The 16,135-nt window shown below is 34.2% G+C and overlaps 1 protein-coding gene across 1 annotated transcript in view; it reads right to left on the minus strand.

Moving 5' to 3' along the window:
• The window catches only part of jbug (filamin-type immunoglobulin domains fbug), an 879,391-nt gene that overhangs the window by 431,138 nt on the left and 432,118 nt on the right, over positions 1-16,135 (minus strand). The window contains exons 23-24 of the mRNA XM_090401914.1: positions 7,230-7,376; positions 2,746-2,832 (exon numbers count right to left, since the gene is read on the minus strand). Of these exons, the coding sequence (XP_090258040.1) occupies positions 2,746-2,832; positions 7,230-7,376 (234 nt within the window). The remainder of the gene's footprint in view (positions 1-2,745; positions 2,833-7,229; positions 7,377-16,135) is intronic.

Below are 16,135 nucleotides of genomic sequence, written 5' to 3' on the forward strand. Positions count from 1 at the left end.
ATCTAAAAGCATGTTTTGAATACAAATGGAAACATAATTAATTAAATTGGAAGTAAACGATTAAAAGTGTATCATCATTGAACAAAGTTTTAATTTTTATTAAACAAATAAATAATATGATCTAATTATGTTACTACTTACTTTTAATGAGATGATTGAACTTCTCGGCCCTTGCAGAGTTGCTGGATATCTGGCTCAATATTGGTCAAATTCAGTCGAAGATCGGCACACACACGAAGACGATTTCTGTATTTTGTTTTTATTTGAAGGAGTGATGAAAATCCTTTCTCACAAATATAGGATGTAGAGAACTGCTTGACAATTTTCAATGCTTCTTCAGAGAATTTGGGAAATTCACTTCTCACTGAAGGAGAGATCCAAAATCGAGCCAAACCAAGATCGCAGAATTGCATTTTAAGTCCACGTCACTTGAAATTCAATTAACTGTTCTTTTTTCGATAACAAAAGGTCATTCTCGTGCCTGCAAGACTGAAATGGATCATGAACTCACAGAAATTTCTTATAAAAGTCATTCGGAAAATATGTTTCAAAATTCCGTTTCAGATTCTTGAGGTGGTCAAAAACCCTTTCAGGAACTCAGAATCAACAAAAACATCATTTTCCACTAAAAAGGATTCCAATGTTGATAAAGGTGCAAATTGTCTGTCTTTTACATAATTAATCCATAAAACCAGTTTTTTCTCGAATGCCTTTATTTTGTCATAAGGCATCAAGAACAGTTAAAGAATTTCCCCTGAAGGGAGAGATTTAGTTCATTTAATTTTGAAAAAATGTCTGAAAGATAGGATAGTGCTGATAACCATGCTTCGTCAACAAGGAGTGATGCAAAATCAGAATTATGTTCATTTACAAATAATAAAACATCATGCTTTAATTGAAATAACCTTGTAAGTACTTTGCCACTGGAAAGCCAGCGAATGTCAGAATTAAGCAAAAGTTGTATATATTCACTGCCCATTTCATCGCAGAGTACTGAAAATAACCTGTTTAACGGTCGAGCTTTAATAAATTTAACTAGCTTTACAGCATTACATAGCACAGTTTTAAATTCTGGTGGCATTTCTTTGGAGGCTAACACTTCTCTATGTATGAAACAATGTACCCAATTCATATCCGGAGCTACTTCCTTGACCTTAAAAGATCGTCTGAAGATTCAGACGATCTTTTACAGAAAGAACTACAATATATAACTTCTTCCTTTCTATCTAATGGTTATAAGAATTGCCTCATTAAAAGAACTTTGAGTAGTGTTAATATGCCTTCCTCTTCAAATACAGAAGAAATAACGTGCATTCCTATCCCTTATGTACAAGGCATCAGTGAACGTATAGCAAAAGTTTTAAAACCACTGAATATTTTTGTTGCCTTTCGACCGTTTAGAAAAATCTCCATCTTTCTCACTTCTCCTAAGGACAAGCTTCCACATCTTAATCATCCAGGTGTCTACCAGATTCCGTGCTCTTGTGGATTATCTTATTTCGGACAAACGGAAAGATCTGCCTCTATTCGGCTAGAAGAACACCAGACTTATATTCAATACCTTGAGCCTGAACAGTCTGGACTTGCAGAACATGCCATCATCACTAGACACAGAGTTCATTGGAAAAAGACAAGAGTCCTTCACAAAAGTCGATTCCTCATGGAACGGCTTTATAAAGAAACATGTGAAACTCTGCTTCATTCTCCTAACTTAAACAGATCCGACAGCTTACGTCTGTCCCCTTTATGGGAGATAGTACTTTACAAATCAGCTAATCTTTCCTAAAGTTTTATTGTATAATTTTTTTTTTTATTATTATTTTTTTTATTTTTTATTTTTTTATTTTAGGAAATTTATTGACCTTTTTAGTTATCTTACACCAGCTACTTAGGTGACGCTTTTTGGAATTGTCAGTTATTGTTTAATTTGAGCTTAATATGTACTGAAGATGCCTGTGACACACAGGCGAAAATTATACTATTAAATAATCTTTGTAAATGAGTTTTTTCCATTATTAATTTTGTATCGATATGTCTACTCATGGTATACCTCTTTTAAAATTCATTTATGTTTATATTTTTTAATTTTTTCTATTACTGATTCCTGGTTTAATTCTATCATAATTTCTTCATTTCTTTTGCGATCAAATAGAGTACACTTTACAGTTCTTCTCATAAACTTCATTTCAGCTGTTATTAATCTTTGTTTGTCTTTTTTTATTGTCCAGATTTCACTTCCATACAATACGACTAGTTTAAATATAAAGTTAATTACACCTGTAATTATTTTCAAATATTTTGCAATTTTTAGGATTATATCTTTTTAATTTTCATATGTGTCATATTATACATATCATACATAATATCATATAACCTAGGTAGTTAAATGAATTCACCTGTTCTAAAATCCTGTTATCTGAAAAAATCAACACATTTCATCTGAATCTGTTTATTTTTAAATCTTATTTTCACAATTTCTGATCTCCAAGCATTCAGATTATTATACATACCTATAGGAATCTATATCTGAATTCCAGGGTTACATAAGTTTAATCATTAAACGCATATGCACAAGTGCACTGTAATTCAGCTATTGGATATTTTCCTCAAAATAAAACCTTTTAACCTCTGTACATAAAATACTTATTTTAATATTAATGCACACTTTTTATTAAAAAACTTGGAAAAATTTTATCATGATATTTTATAAAAGAGAGAGAGAGAGAAGGAATTGTCACAACCAACCTGTTTTATTAGGTGAAAAATCAACTTTTAAGTTCTGATTGGTACGGTCTGCATAACTATTACATGGTAAAGTGCTTCCATCTGGAGCTGTAAGAGAGAGGGTAAAAAAAAAAACTCTATATAAATTTTTTTCAATTAAGCTGCAAAATACAGGGTATTTGGAAAAGAACTGAACATGCTAAAATATTTATTACTCGGTAACTAGGTTTCATATGAACATATGAAAAAGGATATTTCTCCTGACAATTCTTCCACCAGGTCAAGAGGAAAAATCCTTTTGAGCATATATACAGGGTGTTCGGGATAAATTTGACAGTTTCGTAAGGAAAAAGAAAATCTTCTTTGTATCTATTAAATTTAATGAATTGACAAAAAAACATTACAGGCAGAGTTAATTACAATACTATCAACAAGATTTACTCAAAATAACCACCATTAGCATCGATCACAGCTTCAATTCTGCTTCGGAACCTCGAACAAGCTGATGCTACAGTCTCCCTGGGAAGGGCCGCAAAAACTGTTTTAATTTTATCCATTAACTGGGCTTTTGTATTACTGGAAGTGCGATTGGTGTCTTTTTCAACTGCGCCCCATACAAAATAATCCATGGGGTTAAGGTCTGGGGAGTTTGGAGGCCAAACATTTGGACTGGTGAAGTCGTAGAAATTTTCAGACAACCATTTTTGACTTTTCCCAGAGGTGTGGCAAGGGGCCGAATCCTGCTGCCATACATACGGCCTACCATTGGCTACCCTTGTTATCCAGGGCTTGACTACAGTTAGCAACTCCACGAACAAAGCCCGAATTCCAATGCCAGGGTTCTTCAACACCTGTTCCTGCAGATTTGCGAGGAATTCTGCTGTACGAACGCAATCAGATCGTCTGCTAGGAGGGATCTTTCTTCTTGCTACATCCTTGTAGTCACCATTGCAAGTCTCTAGTTCATGCCTGATTGTTTTTACTGTATTCAGGGAGCATTGGGCAGCAGTCGTAATATCCTTATTTTGATGGCGGGCACGAATCATCATGATACAAGTTATTCTCTTCCATGATTCAGGTGGGTTCCAGCTATCCATCCTTTCTGACATCTTGTATATGAATGAAGAAGGGTCCAAACTTTTAAATGAAGAGAAGTGTGTGTTAATACATGTAACTTACGGAAAAATATAATTAATTATAAATATGTCAAATTTATCCCGAACACCCTGTATATGTGTGAAACAGGAATTTAATGGATCACTTTTGACTTCTGTCTACCATAAACCAACTTTTATAGATTGCATCTGCACACCACCCCATTTGAAATGTACAGTATTATAAAGTCTTTAGTGTCTAGAATTGGAACTATTTAACAATGTTTCATTAAATAGTAAAAACCCAAGAATAACATAGAAAATAATTAATGATCTTCCTCTATATCCTTTAAGGGAAGATAAAGTTCAAAGAACTCTTAGAACTTATATTAAAAAGTTTTCTGAAACACGTGGCAAAGATTTTGAAAAAATTCCAACTATCTCTACTTCAAACCTATCAACCAAATTCTCAATCTCTTGTTTTCTCCAAAACAAAGTTTCACCAATGCTGATACTCAGTGTTCACAAAGTTCCATGTTCTTGCAAATTGTCTTATTATGGACAAAGAGATCAGGCAAGAAACGTATCTTAGAACATCAGAGTCATATCCAGCTTATCAAACCTCATAATACCTGGCCTGGATCAACATGGAATTGACCACACTAGTCATGGGATTAGTGGGATAATACCAAACTTAATCATGACAACTATTTTTCTATCGAGGTTAGGAAAATAGTTATCCTTAAGTGTATTAAATAATTTTTTTTTGATACTCCTATCTCAATAATGTGTTAAAAAGCATATCTCAAAAGTGTATCTTGACCAATAAGCAATTGCATGTTTAGATGGATTCTATTGTTACATACATTTGCTGTTCTTTTGTTTTCAAATTTTGTCACTATTGTTCTTCCCTTACAATGACAATGCCTTACCACAGAAATAATATATAGTTTTTATTGTGGTATACAGGTGCTTATATAGCCTTACAGTAGTACTGATACAAGAGATGAAGGTTAGCAGTGCACACGAAATACTCAAGAGGTATACGAGGCATGTAGTATCATACTGCATAAAGGTGTTTGAGGCAAGTAGTATTACACTATATACTTAGCAGCAGCAGCAGGATTATCAGGTGGAGCTAAACAGATAAGTTTAGACATGTCCCCTCTTTTCTGCCTATCAACTAAACTTTGTAACCCTGAAACCTTCAACCTATCCTCATAGGGTGTATTCTATAGATCTGTCACCATCTTGGTCACTCATCTCTTAATCCTCTCTACCACTGCCTGGTCTCCAAGAAACCCAGGTGACCAAATCTGTGCACAGCAGGCAAGATGTGGCTGAATTATAGCCTTATAAAGAAGGATAATAACTTTCCTATCTTTACTTGTTAGCATGTTTTTCGACATCCAAGTAATCCTTTGAACTATTTTATCAACTTTTGAAATATGCCTACTGAACTTTATATCTTTGTCCACCATTATCCCCAAGTCCCTAGCATCATCAATTTTCTGACCCAATACCATCAATGTAATACACCATATTCAACCTGAAATGCATAACTTTACATTGTTAGTAATTTGCCAGAGTAGATTTTTGTAGATTTTTTGCTCAGAGAGTGGGGATTAGGTGAAATGGTTGTTAGAGGTGATTGTGAGTGTGCTTTGTCAGTGAATGAGTTCAGGGAAAGGTATGATAAATATTGTGTGAATGATGGTTTGTGCATGCATCCAATAATGAGTAATGGACCTTGTGGAGATGCCCAAAAAAAGAAGAAAGAAAGAAAGAAGCCTGGAAATATAGAAGATGGTTATGGGTTGTTTAGACAAAATGTGCTTTTGCAAAACAGTGATGCTATAATATACTGGGCTCATAACATCAGCTGCTTTGGCTGTAAATTCAAATCAACCAACCGACACATACATACTCACACTTAATGTCTCAAATCACGTCATTCCTTTTCTGCCAATCTGTTCTTATACCCAACATTCTAGAAACCTGATACTACCTTAGTCACTCTTCTCTGAACCCTTTTCAAAATCTCTTCATCTCCTTAAAAACCAGGTGACCACATGTGATTAAAGCAAGTGGTAGCATTAAGAGTTTTGAGTTAGCAAAAAAAACATAAACATGGATATTAGGATTAATACACAGCATAGATTCTGCTACTCGTTGGTGAGAGTGATCATAAAATCCATACTTGAGAGCTTGCCAGTCATATAAGGAGTTTCAGAGAAAAAGACAGATCTATAGAACAGATGGTTATGAATGCACCAGGAGGTAGCATAAAGGAATGATATTTTCTGTATTAGTGTATGGTGACAAGAAGTTACAAGGATCAGTAGGAAAATAAAATGGATAAATGTTAAAAATTAAGCAGGCACTATGCAATATCAAAAAAAAAAAAAAAAAAAAAAAAAAAAAAAAAAAAAAAAATTTAGCATGACTGCTTTGTCACCCCTGAAATATTACCACATATTTTTAGAGCATGTACTTACTAAGCATTGGACAGTGCCCTTGTCTTAGTTGGTTTAAAGAAACCTTGCAAATCGAAGTTTCTCATCTGTCTGAGATAGGTTTAGTTTCCTAATTAAGGGTTTCAGGCAATTCTTAATGCAGCTGGTTTGCCATTCCTCTGTAGATATGGTGTTCCTGGGGTCAGTTCACCTGCTTGCAGAATCAAAAATCCAAGTTTTTGGGAGGAATAACCCTGCCACCTCCATATAAGACTCGTCACTTTGAGTTGAAAAGTCCTGATAAAGGTTCTTCATGCCATAGACAAGATTCAAACCCATGTCTTTCTAACCAAAGGGCTTCATCTATGCTGACCAAGCTATGAAGGCTGAAAATCTTGCATGATTACATATAAATTCCACAATTTGATTGAAACTTTTCTGAAATGGTTTGGTTTTTTACTCTGCAGGTCTCGATGATATCATCGATGAATACAGCAAACAACAAGGGAATAGGAGAATGCATCGCTGTCTCATCCCGCCCATCGATTCTGTTGTTGCAAATTCTGCACGATCTATTTCTCTGTTCTCATTAGTTTTGACAGTTCTCATAGACCCTTCAAGTACCTTAGATCAAACTTTCCTTCACCTATCTTTTATATAATATTTGCCAAAGATCATTCTGTGGTACACTACCAGAGACTTTTCAATATCTAAAAAAGAATAATTTTTTTTAAATTTAATTCTAATATCCATGCACAATTTTTTTTTCAGATATCCTAAAAAGTGAAATGGTTCCCGTCTAGTACCATAAGTAGTGCTATTTTCAACTACTTTGAAAAATAATAATAAAATAAAACTACTTTTTACTCAAAATTAAAATGTAAAAGATTTTTAAAATAAATAGATAATGTGCAGTTTGAAAGATATAAAATGAACAAAAATATAAAATATAAACCTTCTATTTTCACTGTAACATCCTGTTCTCTGCTGCTGATATTCTGAACCATAAAAGAGGAACTTTTTCCCACAGCAGCTGCAACAAGTGATGATCCTGCTACTGATACTTTACCAGAGTCTACAACAAAAACTTTGAAGGGGCTACCTAATATATAATAAATAAAAATAGTCAAAAAAATATCAACTTCATTCATGTATTGAAACAATATTTTATGAAAAAGGATATTCACATGCATAAATAATCCTGTTAGTGCAAAAGCTAGAGAACCAAAAACTTTTCTCAAGCATTTCTTTGATGAATTTAACTTTTTCATGAGGAAGATTTTCTCTCCCCCACCCCATATAGCTGAAGAAATTATTTTCTCATTTTCCTGTCTACTGCACATAGTCATATACAAAAAGAAGTTTGCAATGAAAACTATTTATGAAAATGTATGTTTTTTCCCATTTTATATGATAAAAAGCTGAGTGCAGCAGAGTAATTATCTATTTGTTTCAATAATGAAATACCTTGAGTTGGCATATTAAAAAGAATTATAAAACCAAAGGAAAACTCTCATAAATAACTTTATTAGCACAGAATTTTTGCCTCAGTATCATAGACCATCCAATGGTCTATGTCTGTCCCTTTTGTGGGAAATAATAGGTTTAGATCAGCTAATCTTTCCTAATTTTATTTTGTTTGAATATATATCATTTTTTTTAAATAAGTTAGAAAATTATTGACCTTTCACAGTTATCTTACATTAGTTACTTAGGTGGTGCTTTTTATAATTGTCTGTTAAATGTTTAATTGCCATTCTGTGATAATGATGCTTATGATACTTAGGCAAAAAGTCTATGCTGATAAAGTTATTTATGTGACTTTATCTCTAGTTTTATAATTACTTTCAGTAATTATCTACTATAATATCATGTATAGCCATAGGAAGCCTATGCAGTCTTCTCTTATAATGCACCTAAAGAGAGTTACTAAGTTGTATTTATTATTTCATCAGTAGCTAGCTGCATCCTCTGCAAACATGTTACAATTGTCATATGTTTAGTGACTGATTCAAATAGAGTAATACCCCCCCCCACCACACACACACACATGCGCGCGCACATTGTATACTGAAAGATCTGCAATGGTGTTAATTCACAAGTACAGAAAGCGCAATCAATCAGAAGAAAGAATGACACAGTTAACAACAGAGTCAGAAGTAGTCATGCAAGAAAAAAAAACTTAAACATCACTATTTGGCTGTGTACATGTTGTAGCATTTTTTCAGATATAAAAACATCTTTAATGGTAGAAAATGAGCATTAGCCTAATATCCAACAGTCATAAGTATAAAGAATTCAAAGATATTTTAGTTAGATATTTAATCTTACTTCACTATTAAATCAAAAATACAAACAAACAAACACACACACACACACACGTCAGGTGAATGAACTTCCCATGATGCTGCTGACTTCGTGGAGGGTGTAATAATAATAATGTTTTTGTTTAAAGGCCAAAACACAAAACTAGTGAAAATTAATATTTATTTAGTTATTATTAGCCACTATTTTGTTATTATTAGCCACTATATCTTTGTCACCAAGGCCGTTATAGCCACAAGATATATATATATATACACACACACACACACACACACACACACACACACTAGGGGGGGGTCCTCCCCCTGGTGCCCCCCATTTCGGACTGGTAGACCATTTACTTCACCCTTAGCATTTTTTTACTATTAGTTTGATTCAATTTATTGAAAAATTCATCAGCTGAAAACAAAACTGAAAAATGAACATATTCTAACATATATTTAACAAAATTTTATCAAACTCCATTCAGTTAGAGCAGAGTTTCTGCAATATTATAATTCTGAAACCTTTAGCTTGAATGAAACAAAAATTCAGAATGCATGCAAGATATTCGTAAAAAATTCCAAATTAACAAAATTCAATAAACTCCATCTGAACAAACAAAACAAATTCAAGAGCTACTCATACATTGTGTGAAATGCACAAAAAAACTTGTATATGATCAACATTAGTATAAAAAGTGAATTTGAGTGGAATAACAGTCAAAGTAACTTAAGACTGGTGCCAGTATATTACGTCTCTTTTTTTTTTTTTTTTAATACTGATCTCATATGCAAGAGCTCAAGGGACCTAAAGACACATCACTGCCATGTTCGGGGCACAAATATGGACCGATGTAGAAGTTTATTGATTTTTTTTTTTTTTTTTTTTGAAGAGTTGCAGGTTGTAGTTGTTTGGGAATATGTCTTGAGGAAGGGTGTTCCAGCAGACAGAGATGAACAGAATAAGAATAAATAATAAATAATATATATAAAATTTATTATTATTTATTATAAAATATAAATAATAAATAATAATAAATAAAATAATAAATAAATAATAAATAATAAGAATGAACAGAATAAGAATAAGAATAAATAGAAGCAGATTCAGTGTGTTTGCAATTGCCCAGTAAAGGGGTACTGGGCAGCTACAGTTCTTGTATTAACAGGTGCAACAGAAAGTGGAGGAATGATGGTTGCTAATTCACTGGAGCAATGACCATGGAAATACCTATAGAACTTTGGCAATTTGTGTATTACTGAGGGTATGGGCATGTGAGCTGGGATCTCTTTTGAGCCTTCTGAAAAAATGCAAGACTGTGTTTTGGTGGCATTGAACATAACAAGGTTGTCCTTGCCTCACTGGAGAATAATATGTAGATCAATGTTTTTAAGGCACTAGTTGTAGATGATCTTGTAGTCTAGGATGTCAGAGTATAGCATGGTCTATCAAATGAGTAGGATGAGTAAATAGTACTATTGTCTATAAAACTGTGGATGGGATTAGTGGTTATTTCTGAGTAGGTCATTTATACACAAAAGAAAGAGAGTAGATGATACTCTCTTTTTTAGCATTAGTGGTTAAGCTCAAAGATAGGAAGCAATAATTAAGAGTGTGGCAAGGAGATCAAAAGATGGTCATTTGTTTAGTAGGCCCTCAATGCCACACACACATAAAGTCAAAAGCTTTGGAAATACCAATGGCAACAGCAGAAGTTCCTCAGAACATTTCCAAGGTGGATATCAAGTGGTTGGTGATGTAAGCTACAAGGGCAGCTGTGAATCTTAAATAGCAGAATCTGTACTGGTGGTCGCTGATTAACTTATGAGCCTCTAAGTAGTGATGGAGTTGAGTAATGGTGACTTTTTTCATCATTTTGGAGAGGATAGAGGTGATAGTAATTGATCGGTAGTTTGACAATGGATTTCTATCATCCTTTTTTTTTTTAGAATAGAATGGATATGAGATTGCTTCCATGCATTGGGATAAGTACCAGATATGTATAATAAATTATAAAGATGATGCAGGATGAGTGTTTTGGATCACAATGGTTGAGAACAATTGAAAAGATGCCATCAGGGTCAGAAGACGTTTTTAGTATACAAGTTATTTAGTAGTTTTCTGGTGTATTTTTGTTGTATAACTATAAAAGGCATATAGTGGTAGTGATTTCCTTTAGTCATCTATGCAGGAGTTTGAGAAAATTTGCATCAAATTTGCAACTTTTGCATCAAAGGATGCAAAAGTTGTTAAGGCCATTGATTCAAAAGTTGCATCAATGGCCTTAGCAAGCAACCAGAAGGCACTGCTTCCATTTGGACAGGAGGTGAGTTTTACAGAAAGTGGAGGAATGATGATTGCTAATTCACTGGAGCAATGACCATGGAAGTACATGTAGAACAGACAAAGTGCTGAAACACAGCACCTTTGAGATAGAGGTTGAAGTGAGTATGTAAGAGAGTGATCATCTGTGAGCTTAACTGCATGTGTCTGGATTTTAAGGAAGTTTTAGGTGCACTACCTCAAACATGTGAGCAGTATTCTAAACCTGGATGGATTTGGGATTTGGGCCAGCTTGTGGTGGCCATTATGAAATCGGATTTGTATCTACTGATGCAATTGATGATTTGCATATGTTGCATGCTTTGGTATAGGCAGAGTATGAAGCTGGAGTTCTTGATTAAAGCCACATGCAGTATGCTGAAATTTTTTCTTTGTTTGGAAAGTCTAGCAATATCACTGTGTAGCCATTTCCTTGTCACATTTTCAGCTGAATCATGACTTGAAAAGTGGATGTGGATTATGAGTCTGAATGGAGAATGAAGGAGGCCTTTATACAAGTGAGATTAATTTCTGTGACTCATTCATAATAGGTGTTAGAGTAAATGGTGAGTGGAAGAAATAGTCAGACCAAGGAAAGGAGCAGTAGAAATTCGGAGATCATTCCAATTGGCTCCTTTATAGTGCCAAAGTATGCGAGGTCAGGAGTGGTTGGAGGAGGAGGAGTTCTGCAAGAGAGAAGACTTGTATGAGATTGTGGTCTGAGTTGCCAAAAGAAGAGGTCACCTCTACGGTATATCTGGAAGGAGAACTGGTAAAAAAAAAATCTCCAAATTCAGAGTATTTGGAGAATAAAGAGGGATTCGAGTGGGTAGATGTACAATTTATGTTAGGTCATTACTCATAGAAAAAGACTTATGTTTCTCGTCCTGCTTGGTCGGTGATGTTGGAGTAGGGGAGTCAGTTGGAATTGTAGAGTCTCTGTAGCTCAGTCGGTATAGACAAAGCCCTTTAGTTTGAAAGACCTCGGTTCAATTCCCATCCATGATGTGAGGAACCTTTACAGGTCTCTTTTGAGTAAAGGAGCATTAGCAGGTCTCATAAGGAGATAGAGGGTTTTTTCACCTGGAAACTCAAGTTTTTCATCTCTCAGAACAGGCAAATTGACCAGTAAACACACACACACACACACACACACACACACATGGATTTACAGTCATAAATACATACATAATCCCTCATTAGGAGGGGCTCAACAAGTCCTACAAGACGGATAAGGAATGGGGGGAACACCATACGAATAAAAAAAAAGTTGGAATCGTGGACATTGAGGTCATCCAAGAAAATGACCTCTCTATTTGAATAGCTGGATTGCAGGCAGTCAAGTTTCATGGAAAGGAATGTGAAGAGACCTGAGTGGTTATTAGTGTTTGGAGACTAGTAAATACAACAAATGAAAGTTACTAAATGGGGAAAAGAAACCTTCAGTCAGAGAAGATCAAAAGCAGGGGATTCTAAATTAGCCATTCTCTGACAGGATGTGTAAAATTTCACGAAGGTGTAGGTGCCACCCTTGTGGTGAAAAGCACCATGACATGTCTAGTTTGGGCACTGGAGGTGGACAGTAGTAGATGTAGCTGCAATCTGGGTTTCTGTCAGAAATAAGATGTCTGATCTGGAAGATTGCAAGTGATAATGGGTATCCTTTATGTTTATCTTAATGCCATGGATGTTAGTAAAGTGGAAGCAAAAATGAGTTTTTAGTGAAGAGATTCTGGTTTGGTTTGTATGTTGTGGCTGGTTGTGATGCGAAATTTTGTCAATGGGATTAGTTTATGAGGGAGATTTACTTTTGTCACAGTGTCACTGATATTCTTTGTGAGAGACTTCATAGGTTTCTTGTGATTAGATGGAAGGATATGGTGGAAGTGAAAAAAGATACTCTTGGACATGACTTCCAAACAGAAAGAAATCAGTCTGCATGCCATGAAATGGCCTTGACAATGCCCCCCCACATACTAACTTGGACTCCGCATGACCTGGAAGAGTATGTGGCAGCAGGATTATACAGAGTTCATCGGGAAGCCTCCTGACTCGTTACTGATAGGTCCAGGCCTGTGCGCTAACTCGCGGCTGGCCTGCGGCACACTGTTTTAATTGCTGTACCCTTGAAATGGAGGAGTTTCTGGGTCTCTTTGTATGTAGGATATCACTCACACTGCACAGAGAAGCCAAGGGGGGAATGGAAACTGGAAATCCTACTCTGGAGACCAAACTTAGCATTTGTCTCAGACACTCCAATAAGCTAGGCAGTGGTATTTCACTGAGTGTCGAACATCTACCACTTAGTGTCTAGTTGACATTTTTTCCAAGGAAGTATTCCTTTGTAGTGGGAATACTGTCACCAGAGCCCCTTTTGTGGAAACAGGCCACATCACAGGAAGGTGGTATTGACTTGACAGGGAGAGGGAGACTTGACAGTATATTGTGCATCACTGCCCATTAGTGGTCCAAATGGGGTCTCCAGATCAGGGATTCTGATTTTCTTCCCACCACCAAAAAAGATACTCTTGGACATGACTTCCAAACAGAAAGAAACCAGTCCCCATGCCATGAAATGGCTTTGACAATGTCCCCCACATACTACTACTCTGACTCCCCCTTTTCTTTTCCATGCAGTGTAAGTGATACCCTTCAAGGCCATGACTAACATACCTAGAGATAAAGAAACTCCTCCACTGTGAGGATATAGCAGTTAAAATGGTGGCACCACAGGCCAGCCACCAGTTAGTGCATGGGGCCAAACCTGTCAGTAACAAGTCAACAGATCCAGAAACTCCTCCATTTCAAGAGTATAACAGGTTAACAAAGTGTGTAATATGTATAAGTATTCTCTGGCAGCTTGCTTGTTTCTGCAGAATAGAAAACTTGCCATTGACCTTCAAATGAAAAGCTCTTATAGATTAATTCCTTGTATACAAGACAGGACATAAACCAGATCTTTCCAAATGAAAGGAAAATGTGTGATACTGAGGATAGTTGATGGTTTTTTAGTAATATGAGAACAATTTAATGTTTAATTTGTACTCTGTCATAATCTTTAAACCTCTTGTGTGAGATTTATATATATATATATATATATATATATATACACACATACATATATATATGCAGTAGTTTAGTATTTCAAGTTGAAAACGATGCACTTCACCCAAATTTCACATTTAGGTTTCTGATTCTCCTCACCTCAGGTGTTCACATGCATTTGATTAATGCAATCAGGATATTTCTATTTTGGATAGCATATTCCTATCTTATATACAGAATATTCTTATATTCAGTTTTCATATTATCTTCATCATGTTTGACCCCTTTTATAGTTCTATTTCCTCCATTTCTAAGCTTTTTTACAAAAGCCTCTAATACATATGATAATCTTTATTATAAATTGCTCACTTTTCCTTGTTTGCCAGAATCTTCTCATTTCACCTTCTACCACTGTTACTATAATTTAAGCTTGAATGATCCCATAACATTATTTTAATGAACTAAAATGGATAGAAATATGGTTCAATAAACAGCTTTATTAAAGCGTGGATAGGCTTATGTGTTCATCACACATGTTGAATTGGATTTAAATGGTATTGATGCGAACACAGATTGATAAGAAAATAACTATTTATTTTATTTTATTTTTTAACTTAGATGGCACCGTATTAGGACTTTAGTCTTGTGTTGCATGCTGCAATTACTTATACTAGCCCCACTGTTACACCGAATTGTGGTTATCTCGCATTTGTAACAAACTTTGTTTGTGTGCTCTGAAGATACTGGATATAATACCAGTGAAATATTAGCTTTTAAGTTAATAAATAGTTATTTTCTTATCAATCTGTGTTCACATCAATACCGTTTAAATCCAATTCAACAAGCTTTATTAAAGAATGACAAACTAGTTTCTAATTGGTTAACATTAATGTTAACAGATCGAACATAATGACATTCAGACTAAGTTAATTAAATAATTCCAAAAGCAAAACAATTTCTCTTTCTTTGGGGAGAAGGAACTATATAACTGATTTAACAAATTCAAAATAACCTTATAATGCATTAAATCAATTACAGATTAAAAAAAAAAAATCCCATAAAGACTTTTCTTTTCATTTCTAGAATTACTCAGAATAATTATTTATCTGACTTAATTTAAATCTGCATAAAGGTTTCGATGTCACTGTGTTAGCTTTGATAATGCTGGAGTTACACTAGAAAAATATTAGTTGCTAAATCTTCAATATAGTTTTCCGTTTAAACTGTGTTTTTATCCACTTCATTATAATAACCATCACTGTTACAGAATGAATTACACTGGAATTCCCCATTATTCTGTAAGTTTTGTGCACTGGTAATGTTATATGATACTGAAAACAGAATACCCATTAACTAGTTCAATGAATTCAATATTCTACCTGTTCAGTGTGGCCAAATGCAACCCCCCCCTGCCTCCCTCACACCACCACCATCCAACATTTCTGTATTTTTTATGTTGTTGCTAGTCTTCTTCTACTGCAGGATCACAGATAATCTGTTACTGAAAATTTTAGTGATTAAATTTTCAATAACAATAATAAAGGAAATGATGTTATCTAGAATGCAAGTGGGCCCACTATTTTCAATATTTTTCTTTAAACACGATTCTCACTTTTTCATGCCTTACTGAAACCAAGTGATTAGCCAAGTGATTTCTCAGATCTCAGACACCAAATAATTGGGGGGAAGAATAGTGAAATGTATTATTTATAGGCACTTCACCAAATTTTGAAGTAAGATTTTGCATATACATGCTTTTAAAAAACAACCTTTGTAAAAATAAATTTTCAGATGCATTTCATAGACAGTATAGTTTAAAATAGTGATTATTTAATTAAAACAAATGGATAAATAACTAAAACAGTATGGGAGATAATAAGATGAAATATATATATATATATATATATATATATATATATACTGATAATATGAATATTCATGTTATCCATATTCATGAATATCAATAATTATATGCAAACAGATAAAGATGAATATAATAATCAGAAATAAATCAAGTATGGCATATGATACTCATAAAAATTACTCAAAACATGATATTAGTACCAAAACTAATAATTTTTATTGATATTAAAAAATAAAAATACTGGCACAAATTAAGAAAAGAGAAGTAAGTAAAATTTTATTTTGAGTATAGTCCCCTACTAGTTAAAGGATATTACATAGAAT

This window comes from Typopeltis vanoorti, chromosome 12, assembly GCF_054136105.1.
Source record: "Typopeltis vanoorti isolate ZY-2024b chromosome 12, IOZ_Tvanoo_1.0, whole genome shotgun sequence".
NCBI classification, from domain to species: domain Eukaryota; kingdom Metazoa; phylum Arthropoda; class Arachnida; order Uropygi; family Thelyphonidae; genus Typopeltis; species Typopeltis vanoorti.